Genomic DNA, 24,858 nt, shown 5'->3' with positions numbered 1-24,858 from the left:
GCTGCAATAATTCATACTCCCTCCGTCAGTAGTACAGAATAGCACCTCGAGACCACATTCGGAAAATTAGCATTCTCATTTTCAAAACCTATTCGGGTAAGCAAAATTTTTTAAAATATATATATATATATATTTGCTTACAAATACATGTGTCTCTGTGTGTGTGTGTGTGTGTGTATGTGAGAGAGAGAGAGAGAGAGAGAGAACTCCCATGTGTTGGTTAACTCCCCCCAAATGCCTAGAATGTAAGGCTGGCTGAAGACTGAAGCCAGGTATTCAATCCAGGTCTCTCACATGTGTGGCAGGAACCCAATTACTTGAGCCAACACTGCTACGGACCAGGATCTGCATCGACAGGAACCTGGAGTCAGGAGTCAAAACTAGAAATGGAACTGATACACTTTGACCTGGCACTCGGGCATCTTAACCAGCACCTTAACTGCTAGATCAAACACCTGCTCTTCATTATTTTCAGAATCTGCATTTCTTTTGGTATAAATGATGAAAACACTAATCTTGTATTAGTAACCATTTTATTTTCATGTTTATACACCATTTAATGATATCTTTGTCCAATTCTTGGATTTTTAGTGTTTTCTCCAACTTGTTTAGTTTAATTTTAATTCCTCTTTTGACTTGTTAACATATGGGAAACTTTATATTGATGCAGTCAAACCAATCATCATTTTGCTTTGTGATTTCCCTATCATTTCTAAGGAAAGAATATTGCTTTTCTTTTCTTTTAATGGTCAAATAGATGATTCTCTGTATTATTTCATTTAATGGCTTAGTTATTTTATATTTAACTATTTCACCCACCAACAATTTATTTTCTTGTTTGGACTGAAGATATAATCTAATTAAACTTACTTTTCCCGAATAGTTACTAAATACTTTTCTACTGTTGAGTACATAGTCTTGTCTTTCCTTTAAAATTTGTTGATACCAATTCCTCCCATACAGGTCCTCCCTGAGCACTCCAAGGAAAAAGCAGCAGAGCTGGCTGGCCCAGGTGCAAATACACACACACACCCCTCTCCTCTTCACCTAGCTTCTTTCATGTGTGCATAGCACTTATCACTAATTGGCATATTTCCACTTTTGTCTACTTGTTGGTTTATTATTTGCTAGAAACTGATACTCAAGAAGGAGAAACAGCCAAGCTAGTTTCACAGTCAAATGGTCCAGCCCAGATTACAGTTGATGTCATCAACTGGCACCACAAATAGATGTAAATTGCCTTGATGCAAATTGTACCATTAGCAAAACATGCAATTGAGCACCTCCTAAGATAAACTGATTTGATGGAAATCACAACAGCAGCAAATTTGAATAATGTAAATTCATTCTTCACAGCATCCCATGCACGGTCTATAAAACGATAGAAAATGATCTCTCCCTCCTGCGCGCGTGCGCACACACACACACACACACACTTCCACATTAAGGATCAAAGAATCTGTGGGATTTGGCTTTCCAACTGCCGGACAAGGAAAGTCACTGCTACTTCATGGCCTTGGTCACAGAAGCACCGGTCACTGTCATCCTCATGATTTTCCCAAATCCCACCCCGAATGTGCGTTTTCTGCCACCTGAACGCCCTCCCCTCTGCCCCTGCCCCAGGCTCCTACAGCCCTTCCAATGTGGTTGCCTGGTTTTCTGCTCTTCAACTGCTGCTGCCCAGGCAGTGCAGAACTGTCGGAGCCTGCACCACAAGGTGTCTCCACCGCTCCAGAACCAGCCCCTGCTTCCCAGCCAGGCACCACGCATTCCCAAACCAGAAAACTCTGCCTTGATCTGCGCTCAGGGACACCAGGCATGCTGTCCCCAGCACCTGTACAGACCCAGTTCCCAAGTGCACCCTTTCCAGCTCATCCAAGGCCCTTGGGTTGAGAGGCCTGCCCAGGTCCCAGCGCTGCCTTTGCCACAGCAAGTGTTTCCGGATGCCCTGAGACTGGAGCAGGAGAAAGATGTGACATTGCCACAGTCGTTTCAGACCCCTATCTCTGGTAGGTGTGTCTGGTATGTGTGATACAGTGGGGCATTGTAACTTCCGGAAGACCTCAGATCAAAGACAAAGACCTTGCGATAGGGAAAATCCAGGTGCCAGTCTGGGATCTAGTCCTCGCTAGCTAGATGCCCTGGGGTGAATGAAAATCGGTAATATAGGTGACTTGGTCCCTCTCCCTTTTATTAAGCTTGAATCAAGTGCCTACTTTGATTAAAAGAAAATAAGCGTTCTACATTGTGTGGGACACACAGTAAGCGCTTAATAAATGATCACTATTGTCATTTATCCCAGCTGTTCCCACCTTTCCAGAAAAAAGAACTGGGAAAAGTTAATGATGCTTTCCTGTCAATTGCTCCTCTATTCACGTGCACACGGGGAGCACACACACACACACAGGTATACATATTTATCTTTTTTTCATGATCCTGAGGCTGCGTGGTCCCAGGCTCCTCGCAGTGAGTAGGGGGCTCGAGTGGTCGCAGAGCTCGTCCTTACCTTCCGAGGGGCGCCCCCGAGGCTGGGGCAGGGATGGTTGTCCTTTGCTGCACACCAGGTCGCGGCTACTAAGGGGAGGCAGAGCTGAGAAAGCAGGTGAGAAGGGGAGACCCCGGCCTCAGACAGCTGTGAAATAGGGCAGGAAGGAAAGGAGCCGCGAGGGCCGGGGAGTGGGCAGAGGGCTGCGATTAAAGCGATAAGGCGAGGGTTTGCAAAAAGCCAAGGCACAGAGGAATCTGGCTACTGCAGGCTGCAGGTGGGCGCTGCTCCCCGCCGGGGATGCTCCAGGTCCGGGAGTCTCGCGATGCGGGGTGCCGGGGTGCTCCCGGTCGGGAGTGTTCCAGAGTGCGAGGTGCGCCGTGCGCTCCTGCCCGCGAGCCTGGCCGGAGCACCGGTTCCTCCACCCGAGGCCCCGCCCGCCCGCTCCCCGAGCCGCAGGATCGCGGGGGCGCTGGGCCGCGGCTGGAAAATCCCACCCCTCGTCCCTACGCTGTCGGTACCTTCCGCCCCAGCTGCAAGACGGGGCGTGGGCCCTATGAACCCCCGGGCCGTGTGACCTGCAGGACCTGGAAGTGGCGCTTGGGAGCGCGAAGGCTGTAGCGCGCACCCTTCAGGCCAGCGGGTGCCAGGAACGCGAGCACTGAGACCGGGGTGACACCTGTGCCCCGCCGGCCTGGGAAGGGGTTGGGGTGGGACGGGCAAGCCAATCTAGGGACACAGATTAACCCAGAAGCAGGGAACCTGTGGATCCCGCGGACAACCTTCTAGAAACGTAGTTTCCATCAGGATTCTGAAAGGTGTCGACTGACAGTTGGGTCAAGACTGCAGTTCCATGTTCTCTTGCCCATTAAATGCAGCAGCCGTACGCTATGGGGAGCAGCTCCGCGCCCTTGGCAAACGTGAGGCCCCAACAGGACTCGCTGGGTACACTCATGTTCTACTGCTGGGCTCCTGGCGTCCCGCTATTTCGCCTCCCTCAAGGGGACTGACCGGATCAGCCCTGATGTGTCAATTAATTCTATCTTGCCAACATTTCATGAAAAGTAGTAACAACCAAAGTTAACTCGAAGTACATTTTTGAGAGATCTTTTCTATATACTGATAGGCCACTGGAGAGTTATCCTAATTAAGAGGATTTAAATTGTGTCCACCATAACACAACCATGAGATGGAGCATAAGTATTTTCTAAATGTTCAGAAATTTTTCAATGACATGCCAAATGTTTTTATTATGATGTTAGGTAGAAAAAAATGAAAAATTTCATATAGCATAATCTCATTTATACAAACAGTGTATGTAACTATAAATTAAAATGTTTTGAAATAGAAGATTTACCAACTTAATCTTAAGGTCATGGATATTTGAATGATTTTTTAAATTGTGCTTTTTTACTTTCAGGTCTTCTATAATATGCTTCTGTCACTTTAACACTGGGAGAATACTATTACTAAAGTGAATAACAATGAAAAAATCTAGAATTTGAAAAAACTCATAAAGGCAACTGAAATAAGATAGTTAAATAAGATCAACAGCATTGAGATGATAAAACTGAGCATTCAATCATACAAAATAAAATAAAATGTTGGAAACAAGATTTATACCAATAATCTGCCGAATGGGCTTAGAATACTCTTTAAAACAATATTTATTTATGTTGAAAGTCAGAGTTACAGAGAGACAGTGAGAGATCCATCTGCTGGTTCACTCCCCAGATGGCCACAATGGCTAGCACTGTGCCAGGCTGAAGCCAGGGGCCAGGAATTTCATCTGGGTCTCCCACATAGATGGCAGGGGTCCAAACACTTGGGCCACTTTCTGTTGGCTTTCTCAGGCCATTCAGCAGGGAGCTGAATGGGAAGTGGAGTAGCCAGGACACAAACCATGGGATATTAGGGTATTGCAACCTTGGCCCCCAGAATGCTCTTCAAGATGGCATGACAATCTAACTGTAAAACATTTAGCTTCCAAGACACTGTGGAAAAAAAAAAAAAACCTAAGTGAAAGATCTCTGTGAGTGAGATCCCAGAGGGAAGAACAGATCATCAAAGAAGGAGGTACCTTTCTCTGAAGGGAGGAGAGAACTTCCACTTTGAATATGGCCTTGTCTAAATAAGATCGGAGCTGGAGAACTCAAGAGGCTTTGATAACCTTGGCAGCTCATGACAAGAGCCTCAGATGATTACTGACATCATAAAGAAGAGTGTCAATTATCAAATCAACAACAGGAGTCACTGTGCACTTACTCCCCATGTAGGATCTCTGTTCTTAATGTGTTGTACTATGTGAATTAACTAGTACTCAAACAGTACTTTATACTTTGTGTATCTGTGTGGGTACAAACTGTTAAAATCTTTACAGTATTTACTAAATTGATCTTCTGTATATAAAGATAATTGAAAATGAAAAAAAAAAAAACATTTAGCTTCATGTTGAGAAAGTGCAGGGTGAAGGATTGAGGATACACATTTCTGGGCCTTGTGCATCCAGCCAGATTGGGGTAAATAAAGTAAACTTACATGATGAAACCACAACTCAACCTTGGGTCCCCTTGATGCTCCTACTCCTCAGACCTCAGGTCCCTGAATGTGATACAGAGCACAATTCAGCAAGGAGAAACCAGGAGATCTCTCAATGTTTAAGTTTATTTATTTACTTTAAAAGCAGAACAACACAGAGAGAGATACAAACTCGGATGCATTTGTCCATAAAACCAAGCGCTGTTGCCCTGGGCACCGCAAGAAGCCAGGCTGGAAGTCTATCTGGGCAGTTTGTGCGGCACAGGCATTTGGTATCTCACGTGTTTCCAGAACTTGGACTTCAGGGACCATTTGTTGGCAGCATTGTCTTCCCTCCACTTGATAGTGCCCTGCACTTCCATCAGGTGCTTGAGAGAATCCTGCAGAGCGTCTGGCTCGCTCAGAGCCTCCATCTCAATCAGGATCGCCTTGGAGTCGTTCTGGATGAGGGTGCTGTGCAGGGCGATCTCCTGCTCATAGGCAAACTCTTTGCTGTGCACGATGACAGGAGACAGGATGAAAATGTGCCGCCTGCTCTTGCATATGCTGGATTCCACCGCAGTGACCGCATCTAGACATTCAAGAAAATGGATAAAGATTTCCTGTCATTGTTTTTTTTTTTTTTTTAAAGTCTAATGCTTTGATTATGTTTTATTGTTGGGGCTGGCTCTGTAGCACAGAAGGTTAAGCCTCTGCCTGCAGTGCTGGCATCCCATACAGGCACCAGTTGGATTCCCGGCTGCTCTACTTCTGATCCAGCTCCCTGCTAATGTGCCTGAGAGAGCAGTGGAGGATGGCCCAAGTATGGGCCTCTGCACCCATGTGGGAGACCCGGAAGAAGCTCCAGGCTCCTGACGTTGGATCGGCCCAGCTTCGGCAGTTGCAGTCATTCAGGGAATAAATCAGTGGATGGAAGATTCTCTCTCTCTTTCTCTCTCTCTCTCTCTCTCTCTCTCTCTCTCTCTCCTCCTCCTCCTCCTCCTCCTCCTCCTCTCTTTCCCTATAACTCTGCCTCTCAAATACATAAATAAATCTTTGTTTAAACATAAGTGCTATTGTTATACTAGGAATATATACATACAGATTATAGTAATATAAGCAAGTTATACTGGTAAAATCTGTTATGAGATTCTGACATTGACCAATTCTCCAATTCAGAATGGTGGACATATACATGGAGAAAGGACTTGATTTGTTTTTCCTCCCTTCATCATGAGAATATCAGCCTCAGTACCCTCTTTTCCCCACATAGGTCAGTCCTAAGACAGACATTCCAGCTCAAAGGAGGGTAGAGGTATTTAGGCTACCATTTCACAGAAGACTTAGAATTCAAGTTCACAGGGATTATATCTTCCTAGAATATTATCTTTGTAAAATATTTGCTTTCTTACATTAAAAGGCCTTGCTACTCAAAAGAATACTAATCCAGGAAACCTTGCCCTTCTCAACTGACCAAGTCTCTAGGGAATTCTTAGATCCACTTTGTCCCCTTTCCCCCTCATTTGTCTGTGTATCTATCATCTACCTCTATGTCTTCCACCCTCTCTCTCAAATAAGTAAATTTTAGGTTTATGCTCATGATGTCCTGGCCCCATTCACATGCCAAAACCTTCCTGATCTCTTGGGATTTAGAGAAAAGTTCACAAGGAGTCAAAGGTATTTGATGTAAATATATGTAGGAAAGAGAACAATAACTACTGAGATTACTATCAAACTGACAAGACATGTGAAATGGACTAGGACTATTAAAGAAATAGAAGCCACAATTCCACCTGTTCTGTTGCGAATATGAATTGGCAAGTGTTTCACTTACATGTATAAAGACACAAAATCCTCTAAAATGTTTTAGCCAATACCTGTGTATATCAGAGCAAAATTCTCCATTTTTAAGTCTGCTTTCAGACCTTCCCAAGGGAATTAAGAAGACTGCCAATTATCCTGATGGAGAGCACAGGAAGTAAAGTTGGCCATTCAGCAATGTAGCTAAATTCATAGGGTGAAGGACTGCATGTCACTGACCCAAGGATAATGATGAAGTGAGAACAGCAAAGGACAAGTGTCTACTTTAAGATCTTTGGTCTGAAGGCCTTTCGTAGTAAGTGCAGTTCCTTATCTGCTGCAGGGCTTGGTTCACCTAGACTTGAATTTCTGTCACTGGGGTATATTGGTAGCTTTACCTTCTCCAGGTAGTAGATCTCTCCCATAAATGCATAATTTATATCCACACTTATCTTCAAGGACATTGGGCATAATCTGGTGGACAAAATGTTCCACAGAACTGATCTCCTCTGAACTCTGTTGGTAATCGTGTGGATATATAACATAAGCATCATAGAGCTTTCCATCTGAAAATGAAAACAAGATGTACAACTCCATTACTTGGTTTTAAAAGTTCTCACTTGAGGCCTAATAGATATCCCTTGTCGAGCTTTATGGTTGAGGTGAAGGTATCTCATCTCCCAGAATATTCTAGAATCAAGGGATGATGACAACCATCCATTGCCACAAAACATGATCAGAAGGTAACACTCTCAGTCCCAAAGTTCTCTTCCTTTTCATTCTCTCAAGCTGAGCAATAGTAAGCAAGACCCTGTCCAGTATAGTTCCAGCTATATTGCCAAACTTAGTTACCCATCTATCAGTCTGTGTTTACAGTAGACAGGGGCCTTCTTCTAGGCTCAACAGGTGTCAGTTTCATCTTCCATTTTCCCCACACAGTAGTTCCTCCCTTATCTATAGAGGATGCATTCCAAGACCCTCAGGGATGCCCAAAACTGTTCCAAACCCTGTATTTATTATGTTTTTTTTCCCTATCTATACATACAAATTAGGCACAGTAAGAGATTAACAACAATAACAGTAGTGTAGAACAGTTATAAAAATATATGGCAATAACTTTGCCATCATCACTATTCATGTGTTTGGGGACCATTATTAAGTAAGATAGAGGTTACATGAACACAGAAAGCATTGCAATACCACCATATTCAGCCTGAGAACGGAGACAGCACCGAAGTGACTGTAGTCACTTATCCCGACTGAGTGATTCCCATCACAGGCAGGCACTATTTTGGAAATTCTGCATTAATAATTTGAGACTGGGGGCCAGCACTGTGGCAAAGCAGGTAGAGCCACCACCTGTAGTGCCAGCATCCCATATGGGAGCCTGTTCGAGTCCCAGCTTCTCGTCTTCCAATTCAGCTCTCTGCTATGGCCTGGGGAAGCAGTAGAAGATGGCCCAAGTCCTGGGGCCCCTGCACCCTCATGGGAGACCTGGAAGAATCTCCTGGCTCCTGGCTTCGGATAGGCACAGCTCCGGTCATTGCAGCCAATTGGGGAATGAACCAGAAGATGGAAGACCTCTCTCTCTCTTTCTCACTCTCTCTCTCTCTCTCTGCCTCTCCTTCTCTCTCTGTGTAACTCTGACTTTCAAATAAATAAATCTTTAAAAAAATAATAATTTGAGACTGCAGATGAACACAGGCAACTGAAACCATGAAAAGCAAAATTATGGGTAAGGCAGGGTCCCTGAACTTCCCCTGAGAAAGAGACAATGCTAAAGGCTGATACTGTCAAGGGGTCGAATTTTTTAAGGGGTCTCAATTTTCCACACATCAGTCACAAATTAACTGTTTGGAAAATCTAACATACAACTGCTTTGCAATTAATGACTGTTTTCATTCATGAATTTGTATGCACAGATGCAAAGATCTGATACTGGGTTTCAGGTAAATTGCACCTGCATTCTGATGAACCTGTTTAATCTGTTTACATATGGAAGACAAGAGAAATTTTATTACTGTGCTTAATTTAATAACGTTTTTCCGAAACAGTTAAGCCTTTCGGGGCTCTTCTTGGAGATTTAGATGGCAGGGTATCCCAATGGGAAGAAAATCTGAGTTATTGAGATGAATCCCAGGACCATGAGGAGCTACAGAGCAGGATGGGAAATGACCTCTAAATAGACTCAAAAAAAGCTATTCGTGGAGCCGGCACTGTGGCGTAGTGGGTAAGGCTGCCGCCTGCAGTGCTGACATCTCATATGGGCACCAGTTCAGGCCCCGGCTGCTCTACTTCCGATTCAGCTCTCTGCTATAGCCTGGGAGAGCAGTGGAAGATGGCCTGAGTCCTTGGGCCCCTGCACCCGTGTGGAAGACCCGGAAGAAGCTTCTGGCTTCAGATTGGCGCAGCTCCAGCCTTTGTTGCCAGTTGGGGAGTGAACCAGTGGATGGAAGACCTCCCTCTCTCTCTTTCTCTGCCTCTCCTTCTCTCTCTCTATAACTCTTTCAGGTAAATAGATAATCTTAAAAAAAAAAAAAAAACTACTCACTGATAATGTTAGTAGGCAAAATGGAATCTAGATTTAACCCCATAGCTGTTATGCTATTGAGTACCTGGACACTCATTAATGGGACTTTTTCTTTAGAAGAAAAGTTTGAATCTTGCCACTTACCATTCCTAGTTTTGTAAGGTCGAACTGTGTCTCTCCAGAGCAGAATCACCTCAATCCAGAACACTTTTAGGATGATCACCAAGACAATGATTAACACTAACAATATACTACCTCCAGCAACTAAGTGGTAGGTGCTCTGATAATTAGCTATTCAAAAGATAAGGGGAGGAGCAGAAAAATGAGCATTGTTGTTACTAAACCAAGACAAAATGAACAAATACAAGGTTGGTGCCCCCCCCCACTGGGATTGGAAAAACTCATCCAAAAGATACCCACATGGAATTTTTGTGGTTTCTTTAAGAATCAGTAAATTAACATTTATTGAACCCCTACACTGTACAAGGCACCAGGTGAGGCATGATAGGGGATTCTCAGGGACAAATGCAACAGAGACACATATGAATTTAAACTAAGGTGGGATATAAAAGCACAATTACAGCTGCCAGAGAAGTTTAAAAGGAGAACTCACTCCATGCTGGACTAAGCACAGAAGCCTTCCTACAGGAAGAGGTCCCTAAGGTATGGCTGGGTTTTACAAAGGTGCATCCTCCTCTTTGCTGTGGACTCAAGTGCAGAGATAGGAGTGTGTTTTATAAGAAACTGGAGTAACTCAGTTTGGGAACCTTGGGGAAGGTATGAAGAGAAGTGTAAGGGCTGGCCTCTAGCCAAGGTTTGAACTCCAGCTAAGGCATTTTGCCTTATTCTAAAGGTTATGAGAACCATGGGAAAGGGGGCTGATGCTGTGGCATAGCAGGTAAAGCCGCCGCCTGCAGTTCTGGCATCCCACATGGGCGCCAGTTTAAGTCCTGGCTGCTCTACTATCCAGGGCTCTGCTATGACCTGGGAAAGCAGTGGAAGGCGATCCAAGTCCTTGGGTTCCTGCACCCACGTGGGAGACGTGGAAGAAGCTCCTGGCTCCTGGCTTCAGGTCAGCCCAGCTCTGGCCATTGAAGCAATTTGGGGGGGTGAACTGGTGGATGGAAGATCTCTCTCTCTCTCTCTACCTCTCTGTAACTCTGCCTTTCAAATAAATAAATAAATAAATCTTAAAAAAAAAAAAAAGAACCATGGGAGAATAGGGAATAACAACAAATGTGGTTTTCACCTAGTTAGTTTGATAATAGCTCAAGGCATATTAGGATGGGGTTCTAATGCCTGTAATATTGAGAAAGAATGGACAAGGCTCTTGCCGGGGTCATTAAAAGGACTGACTCAACAGATCCAGAGACTTATTGTTTCAGAAGGGGTGATAATGTAGGAAGCAAAGAAAGAGCAAGAGCCACAGAAGTCTCTATATTTGATGGGAAAAAAAATCAAATGATTGGGTTCTAGGTCTTGTCCATGCCTCTTGCTTCTCTTATAGTGACCATTGTTTAGCCATCTCTGAACTTTATGTCAGGTCTCCTTGCACGTCTACCTGTTCCCATCTTCAAGGACTTGCAAAAGATTTGTGCTAGTTGAATTGTGATTCTTCATGGTGTCTTAGGTGTTTCAGGTTTAGATCCCTCTTTAGAATTATTAACTGTCTTAGAAATAGCCTCAATTAAAGACAAATGTGAGAAGAATCTCAAATGAGAATTAGTTACATGGTTCTTTTTCATTTACATCTTAATTCTTTTTTTTTTTTTTTAATTTTTGACAGGCAGAGTGGACAGTGAGAGAGAGAGAGAGAGAGAGAGAGAGAGAGAGAGAGAAAGGCCTTCCTTTGCCATTGGTTCACCTCCAATGGCCGCCGCAGCCAATGTGCTGCGGCCGGCACACCACACTGATCCAAAGCCAGGAGCCAGGTGCTTCTCCTGGTCTCCCATGCGGGTGCAGGGCCCAAGCACTTGGGCCATCCTCCACTGCACTCCTGGGCCACAGCAGAGAGCTGGCCTGGAAGAGGGGCAACCAGGACAGAATCCGGTGCCCCGACCGGGACTAGAACCCAGTGTGCCGGTGCCACTAGGCGGAGGATTAGCCTGTTGAGCCACGGCGCCGGCCTGCATCTTAATTCTTAATACTTGGGCTCCCAGTTTTCACAGAAAATCACAGGCTCATATTTGCGAATTCCTCCAGCATTTCTAGTAGTTCATTGGTTCTATGAGTGTCCTACGTCATGAGATCAAGAACGATTAAGTGGTCCAAAGATGGGAGGAAATCTGAAAATTGATGAAGAACTTACTGTCTATACTGTCATCAGTTTAAATTATAAAAACTAAATAAAGCATTTCAATAAAATTCCTTACTAGATTGCCCTAAAAGTCTTATCTGGGGCGATCATTTGGTTCAGAGGTTAAGACACCCCTTGGGATGCCTGCATTCCACTTCAAAGCATCTGGGTTTCAGCCCTGGCTCCATTCCTGATCCCAGCTTCCTACTAATGAGTACACTGGAAGGCAACATGTGATGAATCAAGTAGTTGGGTCTCTGTGGGAGAACCAGATGGAGTGCCTGTCTCCTAACTTCAGTCTAGCTCAGCCCCTGCTATGCAGGCACTTGGAGAGGGACGCAGCAAGTGGGAACTCTTCGTTTGTCTGTCCCTGTCTCTGACTTTCTGCCTCTCTATTTTTCAAATAAATAATAATAATAGGCTGGTGCTGTGGCGTAGCAGATAAAGCCACCACCTACAAGTTCCAGCATACCATGGAGGGTCAGTTCGATTCCCAGCTGCTCCACTTCCCATCCAGCTCTCTGCTATGACCTGGGAAAGCAGTGGAAGATGCTCCAAGTCCTGGGGCCTCTCCACCTGCGTGGGAGACCCAGAGGAAGCTCCTGGCTCCTGGCTTCAGATTGGCCCAGCTCTGGCCATTGCAGCCATTGTGAACCAGCGGACAGAAGGCACCTCTCTCTCTCTCTCTCTCCCTCTCCCTCTTCCTCTCCCTCTCCCTCTCCTTCTCTCTGTGTGTAACTCTGACTTTCAAATAAATAAATAAATATTTAAGATAATAATAATAAATCGTAAAAGTAAGATAAATTAAAATAAAACCCTATGTAGGTTCACACTGAATTATATATTTCTTATGGGGATTGTTGGGAAGTAGCTATGCTAGTAGCTGGCCATTTTCAGCTGAAGAAAATAAGTGGATCCAAGATGTCAAAGGAAGTTGAATTTCAATATCTTCCCAGGTGTTGTTGATTTTATAAATGTGTTGGTAATATTTGTGTATGAAGACTACACACTAAACACACCCTGTATGTGTTTGCAAACAAGAAAATGTTCAAATCTTGGCTCTGTAACTACACAGTACTTCAGTCATTCAATTCTCTTTAACTTCATTTCTTCACTTATAAAATCAGATGAGTATAATAGTCTCTCTTTCATGGATTATTGAGAAATGAGTAATCTAGTGGAAAATAATCAGGGCATGGTATGTAGGAAAAATGTATAAATGTTTACTATTAGTAAAGTCAGCGTCAAATATTTACTTAATAAAATGTGGACATAGCTTTCTAAGATTCTGCTTCTTAAATTCAAGAGAAGTTATAATTTTAGAAATGAAGGAACTCACTGTGACAATTCAACAGCAGTAACTGTTTAATTTATACAGTTGTTTTAACAGAGTGTAAACAGGTTGAACTTGAACAACAACAACAAAAAAGAGGTGAAACACAAATAAATTAGAAGGACCGATATCACGAAATACATGTAACATGGAAATACACAGTTAATTCCAATACGCAGGCAACCAGGGAACATTTATAAGTGATAATGTAAATAAAACATGGAGATAAGGACAAAAAATTGGTGCCTGATCAGGAATAAGGACAATGGCTTCCCCTTCCCTGTCGGATCCACTATGCCCACCACCACCCCGAAAGTAGCCCTGATGTAACATCCATGGCCATCCGGGGTGACTCAGTTAGCACTGCCAGAAACCTGCTGGAGGCACGTAAAGTTATTCACATGAGTCACGACTCTGTGTGTTTTATAAACCAAAACTACAAACCAGAGGTTCACGTTGAAATTGAACAAGAAAAATGCCAAGCAGCACCTCAGGCAGAGATCTGCCCCGACCCTACCAAGCTGCTGATCTGCTTTTCTTAAGCCCTCAGTCCTTGGTCATCATTCTGTGCCTCACTGTGGTTATGCAAATGAAGCTGGGCCCCGCCTTTCATAGGGATAGGAACTCAGAGTGTCCTTCTTTTTGGCAGCTTGGTAAGCACATGGAATAATTTCTACAGAGTGGTGAGTGGTGCAGCCACTAAAGGAGTGAGGAGTGTGAAACAACAACAACAACAAAATGCCATCCCTCTCCACCCTTGTAGATGCGATCAGATGCTTCATATACCAAACAGGGTGACATTGCCTGGAAATGCAAAGAACAAGCCAGGAAATGGACAAGGACTGAGGAACAAAATACTGGTAAAACTGCTTTCCACAACAACATTGTCTGCAGAGATATAGCCAGGGATGGGGGAGAGACAGACTGTCCGTGCAGGGACCCTTGTCTAGGTGTGGTGACAATAAAAATCACAATGACAGGCAGATGGTCTTACTGTTGTTTTTGAATCTGGTACAGACAATAAATCCCATTATTGCCTATCCCAGGAAAGGAATGACTCACTCCACTCTGTTTCTCTTGTGTTTGATATTTTTGATTATTGGTGAAGACCACACAGAACATCCGAAATGGATTCGTTGAAGTGTGTCAGTTTCATATTTTTTGATTGAATTGTGTCAAATTAATGATGTCATTAAAAGCATGGTAAATTCAGATGAAACCGTATAGAAGTTTTTAAATTTATGTGGAAAGGCATCCAATTTATGAAGCATAAGTACTGAATAGTATAATCAAGCCTTATACTTGGAGAAGTGGATCAAAACAATTCTTATTAATAACTTTGTGGTGTGTTCATTTATTCACTCAACAAGATTGAGCACAGGCTAGGGAAGGCACTGAAGTACAGGCTGATGACACAAATGTGTGTAATTTGCTATCCCTGCCCTCAAGGAGTTTGCAGCCTTTTTGGACAGATTGCTAGATGGATTTTGACAAGGCAATGTGATGGCCATCACAGACAGGATGCTGTAGGTGTATTTACCCAAACCAGAAAAGGTGGGTCCTGAAATGTTGACTAACATACTGTAAGCAACGGGCTGAGCTACCAGACTTCTGAGTTCCATCTAAGTGGAATGATTTGTAACAGTGACAGTGCATGTCTTCTTACAAGGAAGCAGCTAAGATGTTCTGAAATGGGCAGTAGTTAAGTATGTCCCTTTTTTTGTCCACTTTATGGTCTTCACCAAGGAAGTATGCTTTCATTATAGCAATATATATATATATATGTAAATATATAAAAGGAAATATGCTTATAATGTGTCTTGTCTTAAAAGTTATACAAGGGAACAAAAGAACATGTTTATTTTCCTACTGTTATGTTTTATTTCACATACAGTGAACAGGGAGCTAGTGAGGTTAGAAAGTAGCGGAATGACTCAGGAAGCAGTGGATTGTTGAAGAGAAAGCCATAGAGGAAGAGAGACAAGAGGAAGAGGAGGGGGAGAGAGAAGAAAAGGAAGTCAAGTAGTAGAGAAGCAAACAAAAACATCAGGGAAGAGCACATTGCAAATAATTGGTATCCTCATGAAGAGAAGTGCACTTCCATTGTCTTCACGGGTCCCTTGGAGCTAAACGCCAGCATGGGCCATCTGAAAAAATGATTTCAGCTTACAATTGTCACAGCATGCTCCAGCGACCCACGCCTGAGGAACATTCCTTACTTGGCTTTTTCCGACTTAGTCTCGTGGTGTGCCTTTTTATAACATAATGATTCAGGGCCACACAGTCAAATTGCAGAGATAAATCCGTCTCGTTCACGTCAGTTATCCTCAAGAGTTTGTTGCGACAAGTCATTTCATTGCTAGAACTGAGAAGGCAACTTGTTATCTTAATGCTACCTTTGCAAGTGCAATGCGTGGGTAGGGAAGAGATTGTTTTACCTTCAAGAGAAGCGTACCTTTCATTGGGTCCTTCCTCCTCTCGGATTCTTGCTTCACCAAAGTCTCTAACGTTACTTCCATTAACTTCCCACAGGACATGAACAAGGAACTGAGGGCCTTTCCCAAAGCAAGCGTAGCACGTTAGGTTTGCTGTTTCTCCTGGATGGGCAGGAAAGATATTCACTAATAAAATCACATTGTACAAGTTGTGCTTAATTGATTTAATGTGAGAAGAGTTTAATGAACACCCAGTGTGTGCTTTGCAAAGATTTCCATTTGCATCCCTGGCACCTTCATCTCTCTATGTCCTCATTCTGCCTCCCCTGCCTTCTGTAGTGTCTCCGTTTCGCTCACTGTTAAGTTGGAAGCTTACCTCCCACCACCCACCCACCTGAAGAGGAAACACAGCCGGAGACTGGTCCACCAGCCTCACATTATCATATAGGATTTCCCTTTACTAGAAATTGGAATGCATTTGAACTTCTCTCTTCCATAACTTTCTCCTCCTGCTGAATTGTGTTCATCTCCCCACTAGTTAACCATGGAGGCACAATTGTGTTTTACCCAACCAAACATGTTTACCCAACTCATCCCAGGACTTCAGCATCCAGAATTCCATCTCAACTTCTTGAACCTGAGACTTCCTCCTTCCAGAACTGAAAGCCTCGCGGCAGCTTTCCCCCCCCCCCCAACACACACAGTTAACTATCCCTTCTTAAGGTCCTGGGTCCCTTCAGAAGCTGGAAGCTGTGTTAAGAATTCGGTATATCAAGAGGAATGATGAGATGAGAGTCTCTGGAGAGCTCGCAATGATTTAGGCAAAGAGTGGAACTCAAAGTGCTCTGGTGCTCTAATAAAAACTGCTGGTGCTGTGGCGCAGCAGGTTAAAGCCCTGGCCTGAAGCGCCGGCATCCCATATGGGTACCAGTTCTAGTCCCGGCTGCTCCACCTCTGATCCAGCTCTCTGCTATGGCCTGGGGAAGCAGTAGAAGATGGCCCAAGTCCTTGGGCCCCTACACCCATGTGGGAGACATGGAAGAAGCTCTGGACCTTGCAGCCATCTAGGGAGTGAACCAGTGGATGGAAGACCTCTCTTTCTCTCTCTCTCTCCTTCTCTGTAACTCTGTATTTCAAATAAATAAAATAAATCTTTAAAAAATTGACAAATGGCATAGGAGGCCACAGGAGAAATGGCAGGGAGTGAAGCCGTCAGACTGCACATGCAAATGGTGCCCTGAGTTTGATCACAGGTAGCTTGAATCAGGCTCTCTAGTGGGGTATGGAGGGCCAGCTCCAAGGTGGGATATTTGAGCTTAGTCTTAAGAAAAAAGAAGGAGAAACAACATGGGCTAAAACAGTGAAGAATGTGACCAACATTGCTTATCAGTGAAAAAAAAAAAAAAGTGAGGCCGGAAGTCAGTGAGTGGCGTTAACGGCTACAGATGGCCAAGGAGGGAAGGAAGAGCCCCATGATAGGGTCACTTGTTCTAGAAGCTAAGAGCTTTGCATTGTGTCCAACTTCTAGTGAGAACCAGGAAACACAGACACAAAAAAGCCAGTAAGTCTATGTTCTCATCTTTGTTCTGTCATTTATAATCCATGACTTTGGATGTATCGTTGGGCATTTCTGAGCCTACGTTTTCTTAACATCAAAGCAGAACCACTGGATAGAAGTGATAATGAAGTGAGATGCTTGCAGGAAAGGCCCGTGAGTTTCAAAGTGCTATGCATATAGAAGGGCTGTGTGTTGCCGTGATGGGGCCTCCTAATTAATATGGAGTGCCTGAGGCAGGTGCTTCTCTCTGGCATCTTGTTCAGGGCTCAGGGTCTCTGCTGATAATTGCCTGACCCTACACCAGGGGAATTCAGGACAAGTGACATGTGGAAGGACTTTCCAGGTAACACAACATTCTTAAAGATGTCTTACCTATTTTGACTTCTTTTGTTTCATTTGGTGGAGGAGCTAAAATTACTGGGAACATGGAAAAGCCTTGCTTCTCTGGAGTTAAAGACAAAAAGAGAAAATAAATATTAAGAGTGTATTGGATGGCCCTCCCTATAAAGTTGTATTTTCATATGTCTATCCTATTTCATAGCAATGTGTCCAAATTACTCTGGCAATAACCCTTGTCAATAAGCACACACATGAGTTAAACAACATTTAAATAATACAAAGAATCTTCAAAAAGTTTGTGAGAAATACCTATTATGGAAAACTATAGATGGATTTAAAAATCTTTTGCACCAAAATAAACACATTTTTCCATGAACTTAGTGATGAGCCCTTACTATCTGCAAAGTTCTTCTGTTTTGGATGTATAACAATTCATTTTTTTCATAAATACAACTTTAGGAACATAGTGATTCTTCCACTGTACCCACTCCCCCACCCGCACTCCCACCACTCTTCCTCCTTCCTCTCTTATTCCCATTCTTGTTTTTCACTCAGAACTATTTTCAATTAACTTTATACACATATGATTAACTCCATACTAAGTAAAGAGTTCCACAAATTGTATGAAAAAGAAAATACTCTTCAACAGTCAAGACAAGAGCTGTTCAAAGCCAATGTAATGTCCTTGAACATGTTTTATTCTTTTCTGTTTCACTAAAAAAAATGCAAGTTCAAGCCATTAAAGTAACTGCAGAATCTAGTAATTGTTAGAAAACCACAATTCCACAGAATAAGCACAAAATGTATGCTATGGGTAAGAAAAAAAAAAAAGATGTCAAAATGTTACTGGAAATGACTCACGCATCTGTCAGCAGGCTCCTGCACAGAGCAGTCTCTTACTGTGGCCCACTGAGGCCAAGAGATTTAAAAGCGAGGGATTTCTCAAAGCACTGCTGTATTCCTTTCCCCTGGATGCGTGTGTCTCAGGACAAGAGTGACTAGGGACCACTGCAGCAGTAACTCCTAAACGATGAGGGGCACTGAAACACTGGCTGCCTCTGATGCTTGTCTGACAGTAAGTAAGCACTGGAAAACACTGGACAAAAATTGGTCTCCAGGTTACTTTGCCCAAAGACAACTGCCACTTTAGAGGTGCTTTTTTATTTACATCTATAGGTCAAGTATATTAAGGAAACCCGACTCTTTGTGGATTTGCTAAACGATGGTTGTCAAGTCTTTCCCTTAAATAGACTTTTTAAAAAAAGTGTTCTTCATTTTAGAATTAATGACCTACTTGAGGTCATTGACAATGCTGAAAGTGTTGCACACCAGGATTGCAAACCACTCAACATCGATGTCCACATTGTAGCCCATTACAGTCAGCCCTCGGTCCCCTCGGTTCTGCATCCACAGATTCAGCCAATCACAGTTCAAAAATATTCAGGAAAAACAAGTTGTGTCTTTACTGAACAAGTACAGACAATTCCCTATTGTTCTCAAACAATACATAGCATTTTTGCATTGTATTAGATATTATAAATAATCTGGAGATGATTTAGCGTAGAGAAAAGGATGTGCATAGGTCTTATGCCAATATTATGCCATTTTTTAAATAAGGTATTGAGCATCCACATATTTTGGTATCCGTGCAGGATCCTGGAACCAATCCACCACAAATTGCTGTATATTCATTAAAAAAATTAGTATTCAGACTGCTATATCTTGAGAAGATTAAGTTGCAAAAGGAAGAATACATGTATCTTTGGATTGGACATGCAATCTGACCCTTAAATTTCTTAAAATTTGATAATGCATACAGAAATCTCTTTGCATCATAATAGAGAACGTGGAAGATAAATGGCATAGGAAGAAGTTTCAAGGAGGGAAACGCAACCAGAGGGCATGACTCTCCCCCACTTTATTTTGATGCATTCATCTATTCCGGCTGCATGCATACCTTTGACTATGAATGATCTGGTTGCTGTCACAGGGTAATGGACTCCATTTTCACTGTGTAATAATTTACATGTGTAATCCCCTGCATCATCACTTGTTACGTTGTCAATGGCCAAATATGCCCTGTGTGTCACGTATCTTGGTCCTTGCAGGGCCTTACAACCCTGAAATGAAAAAAATCCAGTCCCTGTTCAGTAATTCCCAACTGGCATCTCCTTCATTGTGTAATCTTCATTGGTTCCCCTTCAAATTCCCCTTTACCTTAAACCACACAAGAGGTGCTGTCCAATTGTAGAATTCAGCGTTAGGACAATGTATTTTGGCATTTTTTTCTGATCCATGTACTGTTGAATATATGAAATCGTCTGGTATCCGGCAATCTGGTTGTCTTTTATATATGGTGACATTAGCATATCTAATATTACTGAGGGTGGGACTACTAAGATAAATAAAACCATTAAAAAGAGTAATTCAGCATTTTGAAATAGGTTCAGCCAACCTTTTCTTAAATCACTTTTCTCCTAAAATACTTGATACATAGTGTTTCTTTATTTATTGAAAAATAGTCATTGAGACCTAGAGATTCAAATAAGGTTTTGCTACTCTTATGCAACTACATAAGCCATTTCTTCATATACTACGTCTACTATAGCACCACTGTATCATGTGATAAAGAGAATTGCTATTGAGAATTTGCTGTGTACCAGTTATGCCAGTAAGCACTTTTCATTTTATTCTAACCAGAGTGCTTTGAGGTAAATAATATTATGAGATGAAGGATCATGAAAATTCCTATTGTAAAAAAAAACCCATGCATTGATTTTTAAATATTTTGCACCAAAATAAATGAATATCTCAATTCCATTTTCCATGAACTGTTGCAATGCTCTAGTATGTATTTTTCAGAAGAAGAAACTTCAGGACAGAGAAGTAGCTTGCTGGCATCACACAGCTAACTTGTGGCACAGCATGAATTTGGAGCTATGTGGCCTCAGAACCCAGGCACTTCACTGTAACCACCCTTCCTGTGAATGGAGTTCTTCTGTCATTTTGGATGGGCCAAATAGGAGCAGAAAATCAAGACATTAATACTTTCTATAGAGAATAAGTAATCTGTAGACACATAATCCCATGTCATCTTCTACAGGTTGACACTAAGTTATAAGGCACTGGTTGATCACTGCCCTGTTTTTAACCCACCAGAAGCGTCTAGGCTACTGGATTTTTTGCTGGCTTATTTTTACTTCCAATCAAAAGTGAACAATTACAATTATTCTCTGTTCTGTTGGACACTAAGAAAGCTAAACCTTTTTCTAATTAACCTATACGTTAATTCCTATATTCCAAATCAAAATATTTAGCTCATAATCACATAAACATTAACCTTATAGTGTCCCTAGATGTAATTTTTTTTCAGATCAATTTAGAAATTTAACCACTCCATAAAGGCCTAGAACAGGAAGGAAAATGATGGCAGCTCAGACTATAAGCCACTAGAGAAAGAGGAGCAGTTTCAAAGATCATGGTGGCTTCCAGGATACCTTCTGATAATGCAAGTATAAATTCCAGAATCGTTGACTTTCGCTGGTAGGAACTTAAGAAGTTCCCCTGAGGCAAATACACGATTTCCTTTCTGGGTAGAAATTCTTTGGTTTGTTGTTGAGTGATACCATTCCACAGGGTAAAGAGATTGCACGTTATTTGGACATTTCACAATTAAAGCCTCATTTTCCAGGCCCCAAGATGGTTCACCTGCAAGTAAGTAAATAAATAACTAAATAAATAGGCCATCTGAAGACCATAATTCCCATATTCTTAATAATTCCTTCAAGGGTTAAATTTACAAATGGGTCATACATTGTGATACTTTGACAAGAAATAAGTAAAGATTAAGATCTTTTATGAAGTTATCTCTGGGTTCTATAGATTAATGCTTTAATTTGGACCTAAATCCCCCATGCTGCTCCAGTGGAAAATCAGCAATTTCCTGAATTAACAAATGCCCTCAACACCTTCTACATACAAGCCTCATGTTAAAATCTGGTGTATCTGAACATATAAAAGTAAAATTTAGATATATTTGCTATGATAGATTTGTGACAAAAATGTCTGAAGGGAAAAACAATTTTTCCGGTTCACAATTCAGCTGGATCAATGAGAAGCAAGTAGCAGGAAACAAGGCAAGCATTCTTGGAATGTCTTAACTTTTTTAAAAGATTTACTTTATTTATCTGAAAGGCAGAGTTACAGAGAGTTTAAAGGAGAGATAGAGAGATCTTCCATCCACTGGTTCACTCCCCAAATGGCCACAAGGGCGAGGGCTGGGCCAGGCCAAAGCCAGGAGCCAGGAACTTCTTCCAGGTCTCCCATGTAGGTGCAGGGACCCAAGCATTTGAGCCATCTTCTGCTGCTTTCCCAGGCACATTAACAGAGAGCTGGGTCCAGAGCAATCCAGACTGGAACAGGCAAACATATGGGATGCTTGCTCTGGAGGAGACGGTTTAACCTGTTAACACCACAATGACGGGCCCATAACTTAATTTTTAAGAATTTAAATTTTAGTTGAAAAACAATACTTACTATCTATAGCTGATGTGAAATATATGGGAACTGTTAGAAATGTCAAGATCCACGGTGTCATTTTTTATCAGTTAGGAGCAATGTTGAGATTACTGGAGAGGAATCAGTGCACGTGATGTGAAGTCCCCACTAAGCAGCAGATGGCGCTCCGGATGACTTCAAGTTGGGAAGAGTGGTCAGTGTCCCTGCTGGAAAAGCAATCATGGAAAACCTTAGCACGTATTCATTAAGGTCAAATAGGAGACGCAGCGGGTTCCAGCCAGGCAACTTTGCATTGATTCCTACTGAATCTTGGGGCCACCCACATAACCCTCTTAAGGATCATGCTATTTTACAGTTGTATTTTACCAGTCTCATGAAAATGCCTGGAAAGAAGTGAAATAAACAGGAAAGAAAAAGAGTTCTTGAAAAAAAAAATAAGACCGTAAAACTCAGTAGATTCTAACAAATGCAATATTATATAAAACCACAGACCTCTCGTCTGGCTGGAGACATTGTGCGCACATGCATAACTCATTCTCCGGCACACACGCAAACCCTCAGCACAAAGCCACCAGGAATAAAGGAACATGAGAGCTAGAGAATCAGCCAGGGGATTATTGCAGACTCCATCCCTAAGCCTCAGACACTCTCTCTGCTTCAGCTGGTTCCCAAGAGCACCACACTTCTGTAAGACAAGTTGAACTTCTGCGAACAATTAACTACTTCTTTTCTGTCAGCAAAAATCCATTTGCTATCTTTAAAAAAAAAGAAAAGAAAACTCAAAGTCAGAGGGAGGATAGAACCGATACAGACATAATATATTCCCAGGGAAAGCAAGCACATTCCACTTAAGCACAAATTGTTGATACTTACGACAAACTTTAGCTAAGTGCTGGACACCTACCCAACCGAAGGGGAAAAGACAAGAGCTCCAAGATGAAGGCTGAGTTGAGTCTCCAGCCCTCCTGCTTCCTTCTGTGTGGATTACTCACTGGGACACATCCTCTGCTCTATTTGAAAGGGAAGGCACTCCATTTGCCACTCCACCCACCCTGAAATCTGGTTTTTAGCCAAAATCCGTGACTTGGTCAAAAATCTTAGTGTATCCTGTACTAGTAATTCTGGACCTCGGTACACAGATAAACTTCAGAATAACAGTGAATAATCCCTTCGGGGGAAGTGATCAGTTCACTTCCCTGTTTCTGCATCCATTTCTCAAGCTCCATAATGAACAGTGCTTATTGTTCATCCGCCTGACACTCTACAGTGTTGGTTCTAAATGATCTCGACCTCACGGGGCCTTGAGGCTGCCCTTCCCGACTGTACTTTGACATCTCATTTGGTAGAAGGAAGGCTCAGGCAGTTTGGGTGACTTTGGTGCATAGAGTTTCAAAACCAAACAGAGGGAGTAAATAATGAAGACATATTGTGTCTAAGGTGGGGCAGAACATATATAAAAGCAGATTCTGGTTCCTCAGCCATTGAGTCCAAGTAGGGCTCTCAGCTTGGATGAAGAAAAAAAAAAAAAAGAATTGTTCTAAGAAGCATAGAGAAATAGAGTGAGCCTGTAACTAAGTGTACTTCGAGATTGATGACAAAGCAAACCATAACTCTCAGCTCTTGGATTCCGTGTGGACCAGATAGTACTGAGCAAAACTTGAGTTTACTGATGCATTGTGTGAGAACACTGGGCCTGAACCCCCAGGTCTGGTGAAACTGGGTGCATATAGGTAATGGAAAGGCCAGTAGAATGTTTACTGCTCAGAAATCCATGCACCTGGGGAGATTGCAAACTGCTAAGACCCTGTGAGAGCCTACCTGCATGTTTATCAAGGTCCATGTGACACTCTGCACCTCTCCCAACAAGCAGCTTAAGAAGAGACTTAGCCTGCTGCTCAAACAGAAAGAAACCTGGCTTCAAATCCCCTGCCCCTGTCTGGGCAAGCTCAGCCTCCACTCTCTTTACACTGCCCCCCATGCTGCCCCCCTTTAAAATAAAGTACCCCCTACTTTAGCTACCTCCTCTCCTTCTACCAATCCTAAAATCCTCAAACCTAACACATACTCGTCGTGACTTTATTATGCATAAACTCAACTTATTTTTTTCTTTTTTTTTTAAGATGTATTTATTTGAAAAATTTAGAGAGGCCGAAGCAGAGAGAGAGAGAGAGAGAGTCTTCCATCCGCTGGTTCACTCTCCAAATGGCAGCAATGGCCGGAGCTGGGCCAATCCAAAACCAGGAGCCAGGAGCTTCTTCCAGGTCTCCCACATGGGTGCAGGGTTCCAAGGACTTTGGCCATCTTCTACTGGTTTCCCAGGCCATAGCAGAGAGCTGTGTCAGAAGAGGAGCAGCCAAGACTGAAACTGGTGCCCATATTGGAGGCCAGTGCTTCAGGCCAGGGCTTTAACCTGCTGTGCCACAGTGCCAGCCCCTCAACATACTTTCACTTTGCAGCCATCATTGTGGTGAAGCAGGTTAAGCCACAGCCTGAAGCATCAGCATCCCATATGGGCACCAGTTCATATCCCCGCTGCGCCACTCCCAATCCAACTCCCTGCTAATATACCTGGGGAAAGCAATGGATTATGGCCCAGGTGTTTGGGCCCCTACCACCCATGGGAGAGACCCAGACGAAGCTCCTGACTCCTGGCTTTGGCCTGGCCCAGCCCTGGCCATTGTGGCCATTTGGGGAGTGAACCAGCATCTGGATGGTATCCCTTTCCCTCTCTCTGTCTCTCCTTCTCTCTCTGTAACTCTGGATTGCAAATAAATAAATCAATCTTAAAAAAAAAAGCCACCTCACCTTAGAAGAATTAAGGAATTGACTGCAGACCAGCACAAATAGAATGAGAATAGGTTACTTTTACTTCCTCAACATCAGTTTGTGACTTAAGTGGATTAACTTCTTCATTCTTGCAATCACCCAATAAGGCTATTTTTGTGCTTCCATTCACAGACAAGAACACTGAATCACTCAGAAATCAGCACTAAGAGGTAGAGCCTGAAACCCAAGCGGGCTGGCTCCAAAGACTAGAGAAACTGCCG

At 42.9% G+C, this 24,858-nt stretch overlaps 1 protein-coding gene across 1 annotated transcript; it reads right to left on the bottom strand.

The window, feature by feature from the left end:
* Nucleotides 1–5,262: 5,262 nt before the first annotated feature.
* IL1RL1 (interleukin 1 receptor like 1) lies at nt 5,263–21,890 on the bottom strand. The gene is made up of 10 exons (XM_062208792.1): nt 21,830–21,890; nt 20,791–21,001; nt 19,511–19,685; nt 19,251–19,413; nt 17,327–17,398; nt 15,417–15,558; nt 15,181–15,326; nt 9,477–9,623; nt 7,201–7,368; nt 5,263–5,594 (listed from the first exon to the last, which is right to left on the bottom strand). The coding sequence occupies exons 1-10, from the start codon at nt 21,888–21,890 to the stop codon at nt 5,263–5,265; spliced, it is 1,617 nt and encodes a 538-aa protein (XP_062064776.1).
* Nucleotides 21,891–24,858: the final 2,968 nt, after the last annotated feature.

The sequence above is a fragment of the Lepus europaeus genome, chromosome 13 (assembly GCF_033115175.1).
Source record: "Lepus europaeus isolate LE1 chromosome 13, mLepTim1.pri, whole genome shotgun sequence".
NCBI classification, from domain to species: domain Eukaryota; kingdom Metazoa; phylum Chordata; class Mammalia; order Lagomorpha; family Leporidae; genus Lepus; species Lepus europaeus.
The sequence above is the reverse complement of the archived record's forward strand: the minus strand, read 5'-3'. Positions and strand labels throughout refer to the sequence as shown.